We start from the raw sequence: 21,480 nt of genomic DNA, 5'->3' as shown, positions 1-21,480 counted from the left end.
CTGTGTCCATGCCCCTTATAATCTTAAAACGGATCACCCTGTGAAGAAGCCATGCTGATTATCCCTGATCAAGCCTTGCCTCTCAAAGTGGAGATGGATGCTCTTCTTCAGAATTTTCTCAAATCATTTCCCTACCACTGGCCTGAGATTTACTGGTCAGTAGCTCTGAAGCTTATTTCTACAACCCTTCTGTTAGTTGTTCTCATTAGCTGTTCTGCAGTCCTCTAGCACTTTCCCATGGCTAGAGAGGAATTAAAACTTTGGGCCAGTGCCCCTGCAATCTCCTCCCTTGTCTCCCACAGTAACCTGGGATATGATTCATTGGGGCCTGGAGATTTGTTCATCTTTATTCCTACCAACACCTTTAATACATTTTCCTTCCCTTTATCAATTTGTTCAAGCACCTCAGTCTCTCCTCCGGGTTCTGTTCCTGCATCTTCATTCTCTTGCATGAAGACAGATGTAAAGTATTGATTCAACACTCTACCAATGTTCTCTGGCTCCACCCATAGAATGCTCCTTTGGTCCCTAAGGGCCCACCCCTTTCCCTGGTTATTCTTTTCCCATTGATATAGTTAGAAAATATCTTGGGATTTTCCCTACTTTTACCAGCAAGAACTTTCTCATATCTCCTCTTTCTTTTCCTAATTGCTTTCTTAAGATCCATTTTGCACTTTCTGTACTCCACTAATGCCTTTGCTGATTTGTTCCCCTTGTACCTGCTAAAAGCCTCTATTTGCTTCTCATCATATCCTGAATATCTCTGGTCATCCATGGTTCTCTGGATTTGTTACTCCTTCCGATCACCCTACAGGGAACATATTGGACTTGAACCCTCTCCATTTTCTCTTTGAATGTCTCCCACCGCTTTTCTGTGGATTTTCTCACTAGTAGCTTTTCCCAGTCTGGATCCTGCCTTCTATTACTAAAATCCACTCTCCCCAATCCAAAATTTTTTTTTGGAACTTGTCCAGAATAAGATTAAATTGTGCCATGTTGTGATTGTTATCCCTAAAGTACTCTCTCACCACAACCTCAACCTTCTGTCTGGCTTCATTCCCCAGAACCAAGTCCAGAACAGCTTTTGGCCTGTACACATTTCAAGAAATCTACTCCATTCAAACTCTTAATGCTATGTCTATCCCAGTTAATGTTGGAAAAGTTGAAACCACTGACTATAATTACCCATTTGTTATTCTTAAACGCCTCTGTGAAATATGCACAAATTTGCTCCTTAATTTCACGTTGACTCTCAGCGGCCTATAACAACACTGAGCAATGTGACTGTCCTTTTTTTTAGTCTTGCGCTCTAATCGCAAAACTTCATTCAATGCTCCCTCCAAGATATCATCTCTCCTCATGGCAGTAACTGTCTCCTTAACTAATAATGCAATGCTTCCTGCTCTTTAACATCTGTCCTCTGTCTTGCTTGAAGATTCTATATCCTGGAATGTTGAGTTGCCAATCTTGCTCTGCCCTCATCCACATCTCTGTGATGGCTACTATATCACAATTCTGTGTAAGTCATCACCCTTAACTCAGATTGCTTCTTACTTTTCTAAAGTCCACTTGAAACAAGCCTCACTGGTTTAATCATTCCCCTAAACTAATATGTGTTGTCGTGTAGTTTGAAGATCACTCTCAAAATAAGTTTTACAAGAAATGAATGTGAAGTAAATATAAAGTTTTCCTGATTTGTAAGTATTTGTCTGAGCTCTTCAGTATAGCTATGGGTTTCTGAGAATGTCGTATGGGTGATTGGCTGAAAAAGAACCAAAACATAAAAACTGGATAAATTCAGCAACTCTAGCAGCATTTGTGGAGAAAGAAAAAGAACAAATGTTTTGAGTCCAGTATGATTCTTCAGAACTTCTTGAGAAGAAGAGTCATATCTAACTCGAAAAATTAGCAGTTTCTCTCTCCACAAATGCTGCCAGACCTGCTGCATTTCTCTACATTTTCTGTTTTATTTCAGATCTCCATCATCCACAGAATGTTTGCTTTTATTTGAAGAAAAGATCCAAATATTTGTTTTCTCATTTCTTGGCAAAGTGTAGCAGTACAGAAAAAATGTTGCAAGCAAGATATTCTGTACAAAGACTTATATAATAATTTATTCTAAAATTTATATTTTTACATTACGGAAGTGAAAGCAAAAATGTAATTTTAAAAATTGTCTATTTTTGTGTTTATCTTCCCAGACTTTCCAAAACCCCTAAATATATTCTTCTAGAAAACGTCAAAGGATTTGAAACATCTGTTGTGAGGTATGCATTTGTTGCATGAAACAGGCTGCTTAACCTCATACTGTAAGATTTTTCTGCCAGTAATGATGTGAAGAGATTGTGTGATGTTGATTTTTACATCTGTGTATTTATGATATATTCTGGATTAAAATCCTATTGTGGATTAATGTCGTATTACAGCATACAGATCACTAGCTATTTGATTCCCAATTGGAAGTGTGTTTAAAAGAGTGCTCAAGAATGATGTACTGCAATGATGCAAAGTATTTAATACTAAAATACAACTGAGAGTTATATTATTTTATCCAACATGCATGATCTATTCATTGGTAATAACCATCACTATCACTACTGTTGCTCAAACTGGTGGGGCTAAATGCAATAAGTCTCTGAAGGTTTGCATACTGGAATCCTAAAAGAGATGATAGATGCATCGGTTGTAATTTCCCAAAAATCATTGGATCCTGGAAAAGTACTAGAGAATTGGAAAGCATTTCATGTGACACCCCTATTCAAGAAGCTGGGAGGGGGGTGCAAAATGTGGTTAACTATAGGCTGACAGCCAAATGTCTATTGTGAGAAAAGTATTGGAAACAGTTCGTAAGGAAGCAATAGCATTGAATATTTGGAAAATCATAATCTGAGCAAGCAGAGTCAGCATGGCTGATGAAAGGGAAATTTTGTCTGACTAATTTCGTACTTTTTTGAGGAAGTCTCAACCACGGTGAGTAGAAGGGAACTAGTACGAAAACAACAAATGCTGGAGATCACAGCGGGTTAGACAGCATCCATGGAAAGTGCGAAAGCTAACATTTTGGGTCTAGATGACTCTTCATCAGAGCTTCATCAGAACCAGTAGGTGTGTTATATTCGGACTTCCAGAAGTTGTTTGACAAAGTATCTCACACCAGGTTAAGGCATAAGATAAGTGACCATTATGTTGGAGGTAGTATATTGGCATTGATAGAGAATTGGATAATGGGCTGGAATCAATGAGTGGTGATGAGGGATTTTTTTTTTCAGATTGGTGACCCCTGTCCAATGGAGTTCCATAGAAATCAGTGCTGATACCACAACTGTTTGCAATACATATTAATGACTTGGAGAAAAGAAACAAAGGGACTGTAGCCAAATTTGCAGATGACACAAAAAAGATGGAATAGCAGGTTGTGCAAAGCATACAAAGTTTACAGAGAGATATTGATCAGTTAAGTAAGTGGGCAAAAACTTGGCGAATGGAATATAATGTTGGAAAATTTTACATTTTGGAAGGGAGAACGAAAGAACAGAATATGAATTGAATGGAGAAAAATTTCAGAAAGCTGCAACACAAAAGGACTTTGGGTACTTGTCTGTATTTTCTGTGGAAAAAGACATAGAAGCTAGGGAAGTGATGGGGATAAATATTGATGTCTTGAAAATAGTCCATATTACAGAAGAGGAGGTGCTGGAGATTTTAAAGAAGCATAAAGGTAAATGAATCTCTGGGATCTGCTCAAGTCAATGTTCTAGAGTTCAATCAGATATCAACACTTCCTCATAAAACTCAGGGTGGGGTGGTAGTGCTGCTGTGACTTGTGTGGGTTAACACTGATATCTAAATGAAGTGAAAAGATGAGTTATGACCTTGCTGTTGTTTACATCTAGCATTTTGTTTTGTCTTTATTTTGGCTTTTTTAATCAATGTGGCAAGTTGGTTAATGAACCGATAAACTAATTGACTTAAAGTATTTTGTAGTTCAGGAGAGGATTGATATTAGGTTTGGTTAAAAAAAACTGACTGGAATTTCCATTGTATTGCATGAAATGTTGGTTTTGCCTCTCACATCCATTGATATTGCTGTTGACTTCAATGTGATATGAAATCACAGCAACAAATCAAGCCAGCATTACACCCTGCTTTTGTCAGTTTCCTGGTTAGAGGGTTGGAAAGAAAGACTTGCATTTATACAGTGATTTTGTCCCAAAATATTTTCCACCAAGATATTAGCTTTGAAGTACTGTTACTGTGTTATCCCAGTCCATCTGTTCTTCAGTAGCCAGGGAGGTACTAATTTATCTCTTGTTCCATTTTAGAAAACAAAGGCCTGGGGACAGTCGACGGGTGAATCTGAAGTCAGTGGTGGGCAAATTGTTGGAGAGAATTGTGAGAGACAGGATGAACATGCATTTCCGAGGAAAGGGCTAACTACAGATAGTCACATGACATTGTGTGTGGAAAATCATAATCTTATAAGCCAAAATTCACATATTTCCATAGCCCCGAATTGTGCAATTGCCACTGAACCAATTGTGTTAGCCATCCATTGGCCTTCAATTTCCCTCAGACTGTTTATGAATTTTTGTACTGGAAGTTGCAATTATTGATTAACTCAGGATCCTAAGCAATGCCATCAGGACTAATGACCACCACTGGGGCTGCATCATGAGGTGGAGAGTGCATTGATGTAAAGAAAGTGAGATGAAGAGGCACCTGGGCTAGGCAGGCAAGTCCTAGTGGTGGGCTGTGGATTAGGAAGAATCATTGAGGTAGATATCCACAATATGGCACACCTAAGCGCACTAGAAACTACATATATTAATATATAAGATCCTGCTCTTTGCAGACAGAACGAACATGTACACACTTTGTGCTTGTATCAGTGCAATGTAAAGTCTTATTTTCTAGTTCATTTCTCAGGGGAATGCCTTCACAAATTGGAGGCAGTTTGCCTGGTTTAACTTCAAACAAACTTTGCAGTTAAATGTAATCATCTAACCAGTACAATCTTCATGGCAATGCCTTTACCATTCAGAGGCTACTTGCCAAACAATCAGTGCTGTCTTATTCATATAAAAACAATTTGTCTCCCTTTACATTGTTATTTCTTGTGAGCTACTCTGATGAGTACAAGACAAGCAGTAACAAAATGTATCTTTTCACAGCAATGCTACCAAAACACTAGTTTCTTGATTCATGTCAGTGGTAGTTACTGTGACAATGCTGAGTAGATGGAAGAGAAGTCACATTTGCCCTTGAGAGCTACCAATATGCACAGGGGAGGAAGATTTATTTATGCTTGGGTACAGTGAAATAGAGTGGATGACCACCCTCATGTTCACCCTTTTGATTTGTCTGCCTGATTTGCCTACAGCTAAGTGTATTTGCAAGCTCCCACTGTGAAGGGAATTTAATGTGACAAACCCGTACATGCATTTAGTAGTCCACCCATTCCACCTTCTCACTCAATGTGTACTTTTCTTATAAGTCCCCAACTGTTCTTTCCTCCTTTTTCTTTGAGCCTCTTTTCCTCCCTTCTGTCCTTCTCTATCTCAGCTTGCTGTCAATTTTCATCTTGTCCTTGCACTTATCACTCAGTTCTCCACTCAATAAGATTTAGATTTATTGTCAGATGTATGTAAAAATATGGTGAAAAGTGTTTTTTTCACTTGTTAAATGCAAAGTGTTGCCATGCTGTGACGCCATCTTGAAACACTGAATATAATAGAAGATTTTACTGCAATACAGTTCACCTTTCTCTCTTCTGCTTGTTCCTCCCCTGCTGTTCCTCCAGTCACTGCTTGACATTGGCCATGGTCTCTGAAACTGTAACAGGCTCTGGGTCTCAGTTACAAGCCTCCGCAGCTGCCTATCATGGAACCACTACGTCAGAGTTGGAGCCAACTCCTTCCCTTTGTCCCTTCCGCCATAACATCGACCTAGATTTTTCTCAACCTCAACCCTGTGACTTTACTCGTGCTTAATACTGTTCTTGAGTTTGATTCCTTTTGCCTTGAGGATTCAACTAGCTAATAGTTATTAATATAACTGTAAGATTGTGATATGATTTCTTGTCCTAGCACAGATGAAATGCAGGACAGACTGCATTAGAGTTGAAAACACAAAGTGCACATTCTTGGTATAATCTCCAAACTGCTTCAAAAGTGCTGAAACTGAGAGTATTTTATTTGTAGTTTTAAAAAGTTTCATATATATGTGATATGTCAATACTGTACTAGTTTGGGAATGCAGTAACATTTGTGTAACTGGAGCAAGTAGGTATTCGGAGGAGATATATTTTGTCATTGAAGTACGTGAACAGGCTTTGGTTTAACGTTCTTCTGCATTTTTGGTGATTTATGTATAGATTATAAAAGGTGATGGGGCATATAATCAGGATAAAACTGAATTTATACACTAGTGTGCCTGTGTTTTATTTGATAAAAGGCAGACACTTTGGCTACAAATCTACCACATCTGGTGTGGGACCAAAGTTCAATGTGTTTCTAAAATGCATTGACAATACCTTTCACATTAGGCAGTCCAAACACAGTGTAGTGTTTTTGTGTATAGCTCAATGAAAATGTGTACAACAGTACAAAAGACAAACAGCATAATGTTTACCCAATTCCTCATTTTTCCTATGCTGCACTTAAGAATAAAGGGATATTTTTATATCATTAGGAAAAATTCAGCAGCTCTTTTAAATTTTGGCAATTCAGTGTGACTTCTCCATCCCACACCCTCCCCTTCCAGAGCTCTTGTCGATTTACCACTCTGTGATAAAACCTCAGTTCTGGTTCCTTTTCCAAGAAACATATAATTTATATGTTCTATGTTCTATATGTTTTATGTTCTAACAAGGAGCATTTTAATTGTCAGTGCATTTTGTGACTGTTCAATTGCTTTCTCAGTAGTTGCTGAAGTTGACTTGTAATAACTGTGTTTTTAATAACAGTCAATTACTTCTAAGTTTTGCCTGTATTTCAAATTGTGGGCCTTGCTTTCTTGGCAAATATTTCTATTGGATACATTGACTTTTGGAGTTTCCTATTCCCAGTTTTGTTTCTGCAGATTTTACTGCACAATTAATATCAGCAGCTGGTTAATATCAGCAGCTGGTTTTAATCTATGCTCTGAATGCTGCAGACTAAAAGTAAACAGAAATAGTGTGACCTATCTGGACTCTTCCATGGCTGGACTGTTCTTAACTCTGTAGTATGCTTGGTGCTAGTGCAGGCAAAGGTGAACAATATTCATCGTGTATCTTGGTGAAAAAGTCACTAAAAGATATATGGTCTTTTAAAATATTAAATCTCGAAAGTTCGAATGCAGACTGTGAACAAGCTAAAATGATTTTCGTCTTCTGAAAAATTTGCAATCATTTCAGTTCTTGTTATGTTAATGGTCAAGAGGACTAAAAGAGTACAAAAACTTTTTAATCGTTTTTTTAAATGATAAGAATGGTCTATTAAGTTTGATTTCTCCTCTATTCATCTTTTCATTTCTTAAATCATTAAAGACTCAGATAATTCATAGCTAGAATATATTTTACAGCTGATGATTACTGTTGAAAATACACATCAAGCTTTTCAATTTTAACTAGGTTTGTGTTTTTTAAATAAATTTGAGTTGCAGTTAGTTTAATTCTTTGATGTATTCTAAACATTTAACTGCAGTTGAAATATGCAACAATATGATAAGTATTTTCGATGTATTTCTAAACAGAGATAAATTAATACAAACGTTGGACAGCTGCAGATATATTTACCAGGAGTTCCTTCTATCACCAACCTTGGTATGTAGACAAGCCAATTAATTGGATGGAATTTGATCCTTTATTTAAAAATTAATTTCAACAGCTAAAAGAAAGCTTTCTATTTTCTTTTCCAAGATGACATTCTAATGTAAGCAAAAGAAACATTTGCGGATTGCCAGATAAGCTTGGTTGACTCAATAAGTGCAAGTTATAGAAATACCCATTTTTCGGCATGAACTTTGTACTTCCATTGAAGCAACTCGCCCTCTGGGAGTGCATGTGGGGAATTTGAGTATGTGGGTGGCACCTAATTTTCTAACAATATGAATGAGACATTGTGCATCCATACAGGACTCAAATTCAGATCATATACTCCTCAGTTATAATGCCTTGGCTTTATCTCTACTTAATTTGAACATCGAGGAGAAAGTGTGGACTGCAGATGCTGGAGATCAAAGCTGAAAATGTGTTGCTGGAAAAGTGCAGCAGGTCAGGCAACATCCAAGGAACAGGAGAATCGATGTTTCGGGCATCAGCCCTTCATCAATATTATATATTATGTGATGGACTGGAGGGCATTGAAGTGCTCTGTCATATTTCCTGGTGATTATTATAAAGTATATAAACGTACAAGATAACTGTCTTTTTATAAGAAGCTTTTTTCTAAAAAAAACTAATCCACCAATTTTCATCTTAGGCAAATTTAAGTGTAGGAATATTTGTCCAGTGTAGGAATATTTGTCCAGTGTTGGAAAATCTAAAAGAAAATTGTCAGTTATTTGACCAACTTGTATTACCAGCTTGACAAAATATTTACAGGTGTATTTCAGTACAAATTCCACAGAGTGCGAAAATATTAAAGTAACCTGCATTGTGTTTCTTGCTGATTTGTTTTTGTTTGGAGAATAATTGCTGACAGAAGCCTATCCCTCTAGTTAGATAGCAAAGGTTTTGCTATAAAAGTATTCAAAGGGCTTGTCAAAACAAAAAACAGTCGTGTTTCTGCCTTCCAAATCTACTTGTTAATTCTTTATAATTGTTGCACAACTGAATTCTGATTTATTAATTTTCATCTATTGCTGAATGTCCCTGAAAATCATTCTATTGCAATCCTGTATAGTCTGGTCAATCTGCCTGTGGATGAGGGAAACAATTTAGAAGACAGGGGAAAGCAGGAGCAGCTTGGAGAAGAGGGGAGAGGAGGGCATTGAGCAGAAGATCATATCCTTAGTGGGTCTCTTGGGAAACCTCCTCTAGACCCCTCCAATGATAGCACATCCTTGCTTAGACATGGACACCAAAACTGCTCACTATATTCCAAATGTGATGTGTCAAGAGCCTTTCGCATCCTCAGCAGTATATCTCTGCTATTCCATTCTAGCCCTCTTGAAATGAATGCTTGCACTGCAATTTCTTTCCTAATTGCCAAATGAACCTGCAAATCAACGTTAAGAGAATCCTGAACTGGGACTACTAAGTCTTCTTGTGATTCAGATTTATGAGCCTTTCCCCATTTAGAAACTAGTCTACACCTCTATTCTTCCTACCAAAGTGTGGCAGTGCCAATGTTGGATTGGGGTGGACAAAGTCATAACTCACATGACACAAGGCTATAGTCCAAGAGTAGTTGTTTGAAACCACAAGCTTTCAGAGTACTACTCCTTCATCAGGTGACTTGGAAAGAAGTGCACATGCACAATATATAGGCAGAGATAAAGATAATCCCAAGTGATTAAGAGTGTCAATAGATAAGTACAAATAGCTTGAGTAAGTGTTGACAGGCTGAATAACAAGTCTTTGCAGGTGATCAAAAGTGCCAAATGGTGTGAGTAAAGTGTCAATAGCTGAATGACAGTGAGGGGATGACTTATGAACTGATAAATTAAGATGGAGAAATAATTACAAATAATCAAAAATAAGATGATGCTAAAGACAAACCAAATGGCTGGATACCTACTTATGTTATTCCAGCCATTTGGTTTGTTAGCAGGGAGAGTCCAGGAGCAGAGGGCATAATCACAGGGGTCACACATTTAAGACAGAAATGAGGAGGAATTCCTTCTCTGAAATGGGAAGTGAATATTTTATCACCAGGGGTTATTGAGGTTGGGTCATTGAGTGAGTATATTCAAGAGTGACATAATTGTTATTCCTTTACTGAATAAAATCTATGGGGTAAATGCAGGAAAGTAGGGTTGAGGATTATTAGATTAGCCACGATCCCATTGAATGGCAGAACAGGCTCAGTGGTCTGAATGGTCTATGTCTTATGGTCTTAACTTCGAGATGGCCAACCTGTAACTACCACCTTCATGCCAGCTCATGACTATAGTTTCCAGACAGCAGTATTTTCCATACAAAAAAACTTTTTAAGTTCTTTCATGGAATGTGGGCACCTGCTGGTTGGCTACCATTCATTTATTCATTTCTGGAGAAGGTGGTTGAAAAGTGTTGCGCTGGAAAAGCACAGCAGGTCAGGCAGTATCAGAGGATTGGGAGAATGACTTAAGCCCTTCATCAAGAACGTGAAAGTGGTGGTGAGGTACCTTCTTAAATTGCTCAGTCCTTGGGTAGGGTAGGGGTAGCAACAGTGATGTTATGAGTGAGTTTCAGAATTTTGACCCAGCAACAGTGAAAGAAAAGTGATATATTTTAATTTTTATATAATATTATTAATAACAGATGAAATGTTTTTTTTGTTTATTTTGTGCTCTGTTCAAAAATATTTTCTTGATGCTACTTTGCTGCTAATATGCAAACCATCAGAATTTATCTTTCTTAGCGCTTGATTTGGTTTTTTAAAAAGATTTAATTCTGATGCATCTGATTCCATATTCCTTTTGAATTTTATTGAGGCTAACAAGTATTTTAACTTTAGTTGGGCTTCCCAAACTCGAGGCTGCGATATTTCCTTCTTGCAAAACTCCAACCTGATGCCTTCTGCTTCCAAACTTCTTATCAGGTGAGTTTTATCGTGGGCTCATGGTAAAGAACATCAGAAAAATATCAGGTTTATTGCATTCTGCTTCATGGAATCTCTTCAGTCATTTTAGAGAAGAGGTAGCAATCAGATGATGGGGTAAAATATGTCTTTCTGAGCTGCAACGTCAAAATCTAGAGAAATTTCTCATGGTTTCAGTCTGAGCTGTTTATATAATCTACAACCAGAGATTTATCTATCATTTACAGTAAAGTAATTGACACACTAAAGCCAGCTTTTGCTTTGAGTCCAGTTACATTACCAGAAAAATTAGAATCTTTTTCAGCTTGAATCTAGCTTAAAGATATCACCAAATTTATGAAGAACATTTGGATATCTAATGTGGCAGACTGCTTACTTATTGAACACACTTCATTTGTAAAGCTGCAGTGACCTAATCTTGGTTTCACTTGGACTTAGTGTAATTTGTTGATGCTTTTAGTTACCATAATGTTTAATATCTCAGCCTAGTGCTGTTTTCAGTGGGCAAAAAGAACAAGGATGTAATCTAGAGGAAACTGTTGTACAAGGAAGATTGGGGATGTTCACAGGAACAAGCAGAGTTTATTCAAGTAATAGTACAAGCTGATATTCATCATTTAAATTTGTAGAGGTTGAACTTCTTTGAAATTATCCCTTGATGGAAACAGCAAATATGAACTTCAATTTAAAAAAGATTTCAAATGCATACTTAGTTCATTCCAAGTGTTTTTCTTGATAAAGTTTTTAATATCATATGCTTTTGAATTATTCATGAATGTTTAGCGTTTTATGTCGCAAGTAATTCCATCTAGTATGATCTTATTAAAATTTTTATCTATAATTTCAGATAATAGAACGTTTCCCAGACCATGATGTTACAGATTCAAGATTTACTGATGATTCCAATTTTGATCAGATAGTAACCACAGGTGATAATAAAGGCGAACACAAGAACTCGGGATATTGTGCTGGGACTGACAAAAGTGAAGCCAATATGACTCGACTTTACAAATTAGAGACACCAGAACACCTGAAAAAGAAGCAATTCCAGAACAACAACTTATCAATCCAAATGATCCAAGAATTCTTGGAGGAGGAATTGAAGGATCCAAGCTCATACTCCATACCCTCAAAGACATTACTGCGTTATGCTTTAGTACTAGACATAGTTGGATCATCTTGTAGACGATCAGTGTGTTTCACTAAAGGGTAGGCCTCTTTCATTCCTTTTTGAAACTGCTTTTTAATCTTTCAGATTAAGTATTCATTTAGTCAGAAAATATTCACATGAAATGGCTGAGTGATATCTTTGAAATATATGTCCTTCACTGGATCTGAGTGATATCTTTGAAATATATGCCCCTAACTGGGTCTGACATGATCGTTTAAATTCATGCCCAGAATGTTTTTACTTGTGGATCAGAATGTTAACTTTTTTCGACCTTGATGAAATATTAATAATGACATCATGTAAATTTCAACAGTTATCATTGTCATAGCAGTATTACATCCATATTATATCAACTTGTTAGAATTAGAATAAAGAACAAGACAGCATGGGAGCAGTCCTTTGGCCAACCAAGCATGCGTCCCAAAATCCAGTCCTTATTTACACCTGGTATTTATGGCCTGCACATGGTTTCTATCCCTCTGTTCACCTCCCTTTTATGCATCTATCAATTTAGGCCTTAAACGTCGCTAACCTGTCTGCTTCCACCACTACCATTGGCAGTGCATTCCAGGCACCTACCACCCTCTGTGTGAAAACATTGTTCCCCACATTTTTCGCCTAAATTTTCCCTCTCCACCTTGAATCTGTGCCCTCTTGTAGTTGACTTTTCCATCCTGGGAAAAAAGCCTCTGACTATCCAGCCTGTCAATGTACCTCATAATGTTGTAGACTTCTTTCAGGTTACTCCTCAGCCTCTGTCTTTCCAGCGAAAACAGTCTCAGTTTATCCAACCTCTTGATACCTAAAACCCTCCAGACCAGGCAGTATCCTGATAAACCTTCTCTGCATCCTCGCAGAAGCAACTACATCCTTCTTATAGTGTGAAGACCAGAATTGCATGCAATATTCCAAATGTGGGCTAACTAAAGTTTTGTACAGCTGTAACATAACTTGACAACCTTTATATTCGATGCCCTGGCCAACATATGCCATCTTGACCACCTTATTCACAAGAGTTGCCACTTTCAGGGATCTGGACCTATACGCCCACATCCCTGTGTAAGTCAGTGCTCCGAAGGGTTCTGCCATTTATTGTATAATTCGCACCTGAATTTGATTTTCTTACATTTATCCGGATTAAACTCCATCTGCCACATCTCTGTGCAAATCTGTAATCTGTCAGTATCCTGTTGTGCCCTTTCACAATCCTCCTCACTATCTGCCACTCAAATAATTTTAGTGTTATCCACAAACCTACTAATCAGACCACCTGTGCTTTCCTCCAGATCATTTATATTTATTATAAACAACAAAGAACGCAGCACTGATCCCAGCAGAACACCACTAATTACTGTTTTCCATTCTGAAAAGCTCCCTTCTACCTCTACTCTGTGTCTTCTATAACCATGCCAGTTCTATGTCCATCCAGCTAGCACAGCCTGGATCCCATAAGACTCTACCTTTTGTACTAGTCTGCCATGAAGTACCTTAACAAATGCTTTAGTAAAAGTCCACGTAGAGAAAATCCACTACACTTCCTTCAATAATCATTCTTGTCACCTCCTCAAACTCAATTAAATCAGTGAATATGACCTTCTTCGCGCAAATCCATGCTGCCTATGACTAACAAGTCCATTCACTTCCAAATGTGAATAAATCCTATCTCTCAATATCTTCTCCAAAAACTTCCCCATCACTGACATCAAGCTCACCAGTCTGTATTTACCTGGATTATCTCTGTTTCCCTTCTTAAACAAAGGAACAACATTTGCCATTTTCCAGTCCTCTGAAACCTCACCTGAGGCCAAAGAAGATGCAAAGATGTCTGTTAAGGCCCCAGTTATTTCCTCTCTTGCCTCCCACAATATCCTGGGATAGATCCCATCTGGCCCTGGAGACTTGTCTGCCTTAATGCATTTCAAGATATTCAGTACTTCCTTCTACATTATGTTGATTTGCCTGAGAGTATTCACGCACCTTCCCCAACTTCAACTTCCATGGCAGTGCCTTGGCCAGTCAGAATTCCCTTGCAAACCAATCAATGCCCTGTTTCTTTTTTTCTATTCATTCATGGGATGAGGGCATTGTTAGCTAGGCTAGCATTTATTGCCCATCCCTAATTGTGCAGAGGGCAGATCAAGAGTCAACCACATTGCTGTGGGTCTGGAATTATATAGAGCAGACCAGGTAAAGCTTTTAAGGACATTTGTGAACCAGATGGGCTTTTCCAATAATCAGCAATGGATTCGTGGTCATCATTAAAATCTTAATTCCACACTTTTTAAATTGAATTCAAATTCCACTATTTGCCATGGCAGGATTTAAGCCTGGGTCCCCAGAACATTATCTAAGTGTGTCTGAATTAACAGTTCAGTGATAATACCACGAGGTCATCACCTCTCGTGCAGTATAAATTGCTGTTCCCTTTCAGATTTGATATTTCTGCTTTACCCTGATGAATGCAAGATGAAAAGCTTCAACAGCATGCATCTTTTCAGTAATACTCAAATTATTAAGTAGTATATTGTGATATTGCATATAGATTGTCAAAACCAAGTTCTGAGGTGGTAGCATCGTGCTAATGTCATCAAGCTAGTAATCCAGAGATCCAGGCTAATGATATCATTATTGTGGGTTCATATCTCACCATGGCAGATAGTTAAATTAGAATTCAATAAAAAGTCTGGAATTAAATGCTAGCATCATGGTGAATATTGTCAATTGTTGTAAACGTTCACCTGCTTCACTAATATTCTTTAGGAAAGGAAATCTGTCATACTGACCTGGTTTGAACGACATGTGACTTCAGACCCACAGCAGTGTGGTTGACTCTTAATTGCACTCTGAAATGGTCTAGAGAGCCATACATTTCAATGGCAACTAGGGATGGGCAACAAATGCTCGCCTTGCCAGCAAGGCTCACATCCCATGATCTCAAGCAGAAAAGATAATTATCCACATAATATTTCTAATAGAACTGTGATGCCATTTGTTATGCTGTAATTATGACCCAAACACTTATTGTTTTCATATAAGTAGTATTGAAATAGAACAGTACAGCACAGGATATTCTCGCCATCTGTTGAATTCAACCTATATTTTTATTATCAGCTGATGCTTAGTCTTGACCTTGATCCCAAATGCATTATAACACTCCACAAGGCAATTATTATTCTTTCACAGAAAATAGGAACATTCAGCCCTTTAAGCCTGCTCCTTGGGCATTGTTATCTTGTAATTCATTTGTGGTGCTCTTGGTGTGAACTAGTTATTGCTAAGATACCTATCTAAACCTTCAAGAGAGGAAAAGGAAATATTTTTGTAATCTTTCACTCCTGTCAACTGTGAAGACATTATTGTCATTCTCGATGAGTGTGTTTCTCAACAAATTAATTAATATATTGTGCTAAAATCAAGAAACTATTCCAGAATATAAATAAAATTAAAATTCTCAAACTTACTTCACTTGATTTCTCCCTAATTTTTTGAATGTCCTCTGATATTTCAAACATTAAAAGACTTTCTGCCAATTACTGAACTGTCCTCTTTAATCTTTTGGGAATTGCCCAGCTATGTTTCTTTTGTGGAAGTGCTCAAAAGGCCAGAATTAAGGGAATGCACAATTCATAGAGGTTTTTCGGGTTGGAAGTGATTATAGAGATGAGGAAGGATGGTGCTTTGGAGAAATTTAAACATAAGGAAAAGAATTTATAATTTGACCAGGATAGATAAGTGAAATCAGGTGATGGGTGAAGGGGACTTGGTTCTGAAATGGACGGCGAAGTTTTACCTGAGCATATACACATGGAGGGTGTAAGATGAAATACCAACAAGATCAATTTTTTCTGAGCATTGTGTAAGGTTAATATCATTAAATATCTGTACAGAGACATTAATTTTAACATAAGATTCTCTAATACTATGGTGATGCTCAGTAATTAGCTTGTTTAAGATTTGATTTAAATTAGCAAACTGACTTGCATTGTGACTACTGACTATTACCCTGTCATGAATTGTAACGTGGGTCACAAGTAAAACTATCAGCTTGATTGAATTTTGGAATTGTCCTGATTGATCTTTTAGAAAATGTACGTATGCATCATTATGCTTTATCACAAACAACAGCAATTGCATTTTTGTTTTAAACATTCAAACACCAATGTTTTGAAAGTTCACTTTTAGTTGCAATAATTAATTAGTTCTGTTTTCTAATACAGATATGGCCATTACGTTGAAGGTACTGGTTCTGTGTTGAAGACAGCACCAGATGTTGAGGTATGCTATTGCCAACCATAGGAATTATAGTTGACTTTTTTAAAGCCACAAATTAAACCTGTGAGTTGCTAGAGTATGTGCAGTGTGTCTGTTGAAATGCTTGATAGTAATTTGTTTGGTAGAATTAAATCTCAATTGATGCCAAATGATTTTGGGTTAATTAATTTACCTATTTTATAGTGCGATCAGAAATTCTTCAAATAATTAGAATTTGACTTAGATTTATTGTCACGTCCTCACATGAGTGCAGTGAAAAGTTGGCTAAGTTGCCACTTATGGCGCCATCTTAGGTACAAAGGTACCGAGGTATAAAATCTTAGGAATAAATTAGAAAAATAAAGAAATAAAAAGTTCAGCATTCAGTGATCTTTCAATAGACCACACTGTGCCTCGCCTCCTGTCCATGCTGGGCTTTGCCTCAGATAATGCTGGGCCTCACCTCCAGTCCGTGCTGTGCTTCACCTCCAGTCCGTGCTGTGCTTCACCTCCAGTCCGTGCTGTGCTTCACCTCCAGTCCATGCTGTGCTTCGCCTCGAGTCCATGCTGGGCCTCGCCTCGAGTCCATGCTGGGCCTCGCCTCCAGTCCATGCTGTGCTTCGCCTCCAGTCCATGCTGGGCCTCGCCTCGAGTCCATGCTGGGCCTCGCCTCGAGTCCATGCTGGGCCTCGCCTCGAGTCCATGCTGGGCCTCGCCTCGAGTCCATGCTGGGCCTCGCCTCGAGTCCATGCTGGGCCTCGCCTCGAGTCCATGCTGGGCCTCGCCTCGAGTCCATGCTGGGCCTCGCCTCGAGTCCATGCTGGGCCTCGCCTCGAGTCCATGCTGGGCCTCGCCTCGAGTCCATGCTGGGCCTCGCCTCGAGTCCATGCTGGGCCTCGCCTCGAGTCCATGCTGGGCCTCGCCTCGAGTCCATGCTGGGCCTCGCCTCGAGTCCATGCTGGGCCTCGCCTCGAGTCCATGCTGGGCCTCGCCTCGAGTCCATGCTGGGCCTCGCCTCGAGTCCATGCTGGGCCTCGCCTCGAGTCCATGCTGGGCCTCGCCTCGAGTCCATGCTGGGCCTCGCCTCGAGTCCATGCTGGGCCTCGCCTCGAGTCCATGCTGGGCCTCGCCTCGAGTCCATGCTGGGCCTCGCCTCGAGTCCATGCTGGGCCTCGCCTCGAGTCCATGCTGGGCCTCGCCTCGAGTCCATGCTGGGCCTCGCCTCGAGTCCATGCTGGGCCTCGCCTCGAGTCCATGCTGGGCCTAGCCTCCAGTCCACGCTGGGTCTTGCCTCTAGATCGTGCTGGCCTTAGCCTGGGACTATCTGCTGTCACTGCCGCAGATGCTGAGCGAGCTCACTCTCTACCACATTGGGCTCACTCACCCATTGATGGCTTGACTAATGCGCTGGGCTTACTCTCCTCTGCACTGATGTCCTTCATGCTGCTCAAACTTGCTTCCACAAAACGTAAGTAGATTAAACTAAGAAAAAAAGTGAAAGAACAATGAAAAAACTGAAATAATGGGCGTGTGTGCACTGTACAACTAAACTGAATCTTTGGATTTAAGAATGCTAAGATGGGATACTTACAATGGGACTTAATTACAATGCAACATCATAATTTAGGCTTCAGGTGACTGAGCAAATTGAAAGGTATTGTTGTGCATGTAGGCCAAATACTAGGTATATCAGAAGTGGGCAGTACTTTGCCAAAACCCAAGTTACATGTATAATGACTTTCATATGTCAAGATCTGTTACAATTGCAACTAGATAACTACTGTAGTTGTAAATCTGAATTAATACTGAACAGATTCAAAAATATTAGCACGTTTTATTTATTTGGCAGTCGTTATTACTTTATATATTTTTTTTCTCGTGGACATCAAACAAATTTCAAAGATATTGTGATGTGTCTTGTTTAAAAATATTTATGACCACAATGATCCATGTTTGTGCATGAAAACCACTACCTGTAGATCAAATTGTTTTCTTTGGATCCAGATTTCTCGAACACTTCCAAATAACTAGGATATGGGTTGGGAAGTGTCATGGCCCATGTTTGGTCTAGAATCATTGCATAATCTGATACCTGAGATGAAAGGTAGCCTGAAGTTAAGAAGAATCCGGCTAGTGTTTAACCTTCTTGCTTACCTACATTGCTTTTGAGTGCAGGTCTTCACTAAGAAAGTCCAGTTGTCAAATTCATGCTTCTGTTTTAAAATATGCTTGAGTAATGATTGTTGTCAATTTTTATGGATTGTTTTCAGTGTTGCAGTTGATTAAGTAATTCTTGATTTTGTGCAAATCCATGTTTTTCAGTATTTAATTATTTTCTTTTCACTTTTAACAGCTTTCTGAAGTCTTCCATTCATTTCAGACACTGTCAGATGATGAAAAGTTATCCCAGCTATCAAAACTAAAACTACGATATTTCACTCCGAGGGAAATAGCAAATCTTCATGGATTTCCTCCAGAATTTCGTAAGTAAACAATTATGTGTTCCTGCGCATTGTCAATTTATGAAATAGAAACTCCTTCAGCTTCCTGCTTAAATTTTAATTTAGCTGCTTGGGGTGCATACTTTAGGGTGTCAGGAATTATAATGGATGGATGATCTACTTCCTGTCTTGCTATTGTAGAAACAAAATCAGTGACTTGAGAGCAAAACAGTGATTCAAGACTGACTTTTTTCAACCTTGCTATGGGCAAACACCTAATCTCCAATTTCTCCGCACCAAAATAGAATTATTGTTATCTGGCACCAGTACCAGGAAAGAGAAAGTTATTCCATGGCGACTTTACAGGCTGGTGATGGGTCCCTTGAGTTGCATTGTAAAGCAGTACAGGCAGCATCCAAGTAGCTTCGAAATCGACATTTCGGGCAAAAGCCCTCGATTTCGAAGCTACTTGGATGCTGCCTGAACTGCTGTGCTCTTCCAGCACCACTAATCCAGAATCTGGTTTCCAGCATTTGCGGTCATTGTTTTTACCTTATAGAGCAGTAGACAAAGTTTTAAAATAACAGAGAGGAAAGAGAGTGCTGCAAGTGAGATCGGGAGATAGTGAAATTCAGAAAAGAATAAATACAGAAATAGTACAGGAACATTCTAGCAGCATTTTTGATTTTAAAAGATAAGCAGTTTGGTTCTTGAAATGACAAACTAAATTAGAATGATGAATGTGACGTTAATGACTGAGGTGAACTCCGAAATATTAGAAAAGTATAAACATCAAAGGTACCACATCTGGATACAAAAAGCATTCACAGCAAACTGGATAAAATAAAAGCATAATGAAGCAAATAGATTTGCTGTAATAGTGATCAGAGAAACATATTTGCAAAGTGTGGAATGTTAGTATCTATTATTTCAGGATATGTTTAAAAGAATGTGGCAAAATGGAAAAGGAAGTGTGGTGGCCCTGATAATGAAAGATAGGATGAAGTGAGTAAAGAGAAATAATCTTGGCTTAGAAAATCAAAAGGTTGAGTTATTTTGAATATAAGTAAGAAACAGCAGTTTATGGGCCGAGAACATTCTTTGCCATTTATCAGAAAGTTAGAGGTGTATGCAATAAATGTGATATACCAAGTATAGAGGGAATGTTACCTTTCATATGGACTGGGCAAACCAAATTTGCAGCAGAATAGAATGATGGGGTGAGCACAAAATAATTGTTTACAAAAATATGCTGAGGAACTAACTAGGAAACAAGCTGTTTTGGATCAAGTATTGTGGAAATAGAAAGGGTTAATTAGTTGAAATATCTGTAAAGGGCCGTCTGGAGACAAATGACCATAACATGAGGAATTTTGTAGTGAGTTTGAAAGGAGATTTCATGAAGTGTGAAGCTAAATTCTTAGCTCTAAATAAAGCCAACTGGAAAGGGTTTAAGGGGTGAGATGGCTATGAAAGGATTGGCTAAATATGTTGAATAAAATGACAGAAGGCAAGCTAGCATTTTAAAGAGTTAATACATAATTTGCAACAAATAAACATTTAATTTTTTTTTTATTCATTTATTGGGTCTGGGCTTTGCTGGCTGGTCAGCATTTATTGCCTGTCCTTAGTAGCTCTTGAGAAGATGATGGTGAGCTGCCTTCTTAAATGGCTGCAGTTCACTTCAGTTAATGAATTCAAAACCATTGGAAAAGTGGTCCAAAGCCCAAAAATGTGTTGCTAGAAAAGCGCAGCAGGCCAGGAAGCATCAAAACGTGGTCCAACCATGACTAACAAGTGAAATTAAAGATTATGTTTGTTCAAGGGAGGAAGTTTAAACGGTTGCCAAAAATGTTTTCTATGACAGAAGATTGGGAGTATTTTATAATTCAGGAAAGGAGGGCTAAAAAGTTGGCAAGGAAAAGCAAAATAGTATTTGAGAGTAGGAGACCCCTGTGTCTATTCTTCTCTCAACAAGTATACTGTTTTGAATACTGTTGAAGTGGATGGCCTCTCAGGAAATGCAATTGCAGCAGCCAGATCACTGACATCACGATCGACTCTGTTGTACAGTAGGGAGGTTGGAAGTGTAGGTGAGCAGTAGTAACGGGGACTTTATAGTCAAGATTAGAGTGGTGCTAGAAAAGCACAGCAGGTCAGGCAGCATCCAAGGAGCAGGAAAATCGACGTTTTGGGCAGAAGCCCTTCATCATGATTCATCAGGATGTCTCTGAGCAGGAAATTCTGAAAAGGGAGAGTGAATAACCAGAGATTGGGGTCCATATTGGTGCTAATAACATAGGCATGAAGGTAGATCCTGTGAAGGGAGGTTAGGTAGTTGGTTAGAAAGTTGAAAGCTGGACTTATAGGGTTGTAATCACAAGATTACTCGCTATGCCAAGGCTACTGAGGCTAGAAATATCAAGGTAACACAGTTGACTACATGGCTAAAGGGCTGGTGTAGGAGGGAGTGCTCAGATTAGGATGGCACAGTGCCAGGGTCCTGGATTCGATTCCAGTGTTGGGCAACTGTCTGTATGGAGTTTGCACATGCTCCCTGTGTCTGCGTGGATTTTCTCCCACAATCCAAAGATTGCGTGTCAGGTGAATTTGCCATGCTAAATTGCCCATTGTTTTAGGTACATTAGTCAGAGGTAAATGCAGGTGAATGGGTCTGGGTGGGTTACTCTTCAGAGAGTCAGTGTGGACTTGTTGGGCCGAAGGGCCTGTTTCCATTCTGTAGGGAATGTAATCATATCTGGGCCACTAGGGTATCTTTCAGGGCAGAAGGGACCTGTACAAGAAGACTAGGTTGCACCTGAACTGGAGGAGCAGGGAGGTTTGCTAGTGCTACTCGGCAAGGTATAAATTAGCGTAATGCAGTTGACGA

At 38.9% G+C, this 21,480-nt stretch overlaps 1 protein-coding gene across 3 annotated transcripts in view; it reads left to right on the top strand.

The window, feature by feature from the left end:
* Positions 1-21,480, top strand: part of trdmt1 (tRNA aspartic acid methyltransferase 1) — an 86,607-nt gene that overhangs the window by 52,154 nt on the left and 12,973 nt on the right. For 2 of the 3 annotated variants that reach the window (XR_011961379.1, XM_072575898.1), the window contains exons 5-10: positions 2,202-2,267; positions 7,735-7,804; positions 10,644-10,727; positions 11,575-11,936; positions 16,116-16,173; positions 18,503-18,632. Coding sequence is in view for 2 of the 3 variants with exons in the window: in XM_072575898.1 (XP_072431999.1) it covers positions 2,202-2,267; positions 7,735-7,804; positions 10,644-10,727; positions 11,575-11,936; positions 16,116-16,173; positions 18,503-18,632 (770 nt within the window). In the remaining variant the exon portion in view is untranslated. The remainder of the gene's footprint in view (positions 1-2,201; positions 2,268-7,734; positions 7,805-10,643; positions 10,728-11,574; positions 11,937-16,115; positions 16,174-18,502; positions 18,633-21,480) is intronic. The other variant, XM_072575899.1, reaches the window with a different exon arrangement.

This window comes from Chiloscyllium punctatum, chromosome 8 (genome assembly GCF_047496795.1).
Source record: "Chiloscyllium punctatum isolate Juve2018m chromosome 8, sChiPun1.3, whole genome shotgun sequence".
Classification (NCBI taxonomy): Eukaryota; Metazoa; Chordata; class Chondrichthyes; order Orectolobiformes; family Hemiscylliidae; genus Chiloscyllium; species Chiloscyllium punctatum.
Note: the sequence above shows the minus strand (reverse complement) of the source record. Positions and strands in the feature narration are given on the sequence as shown.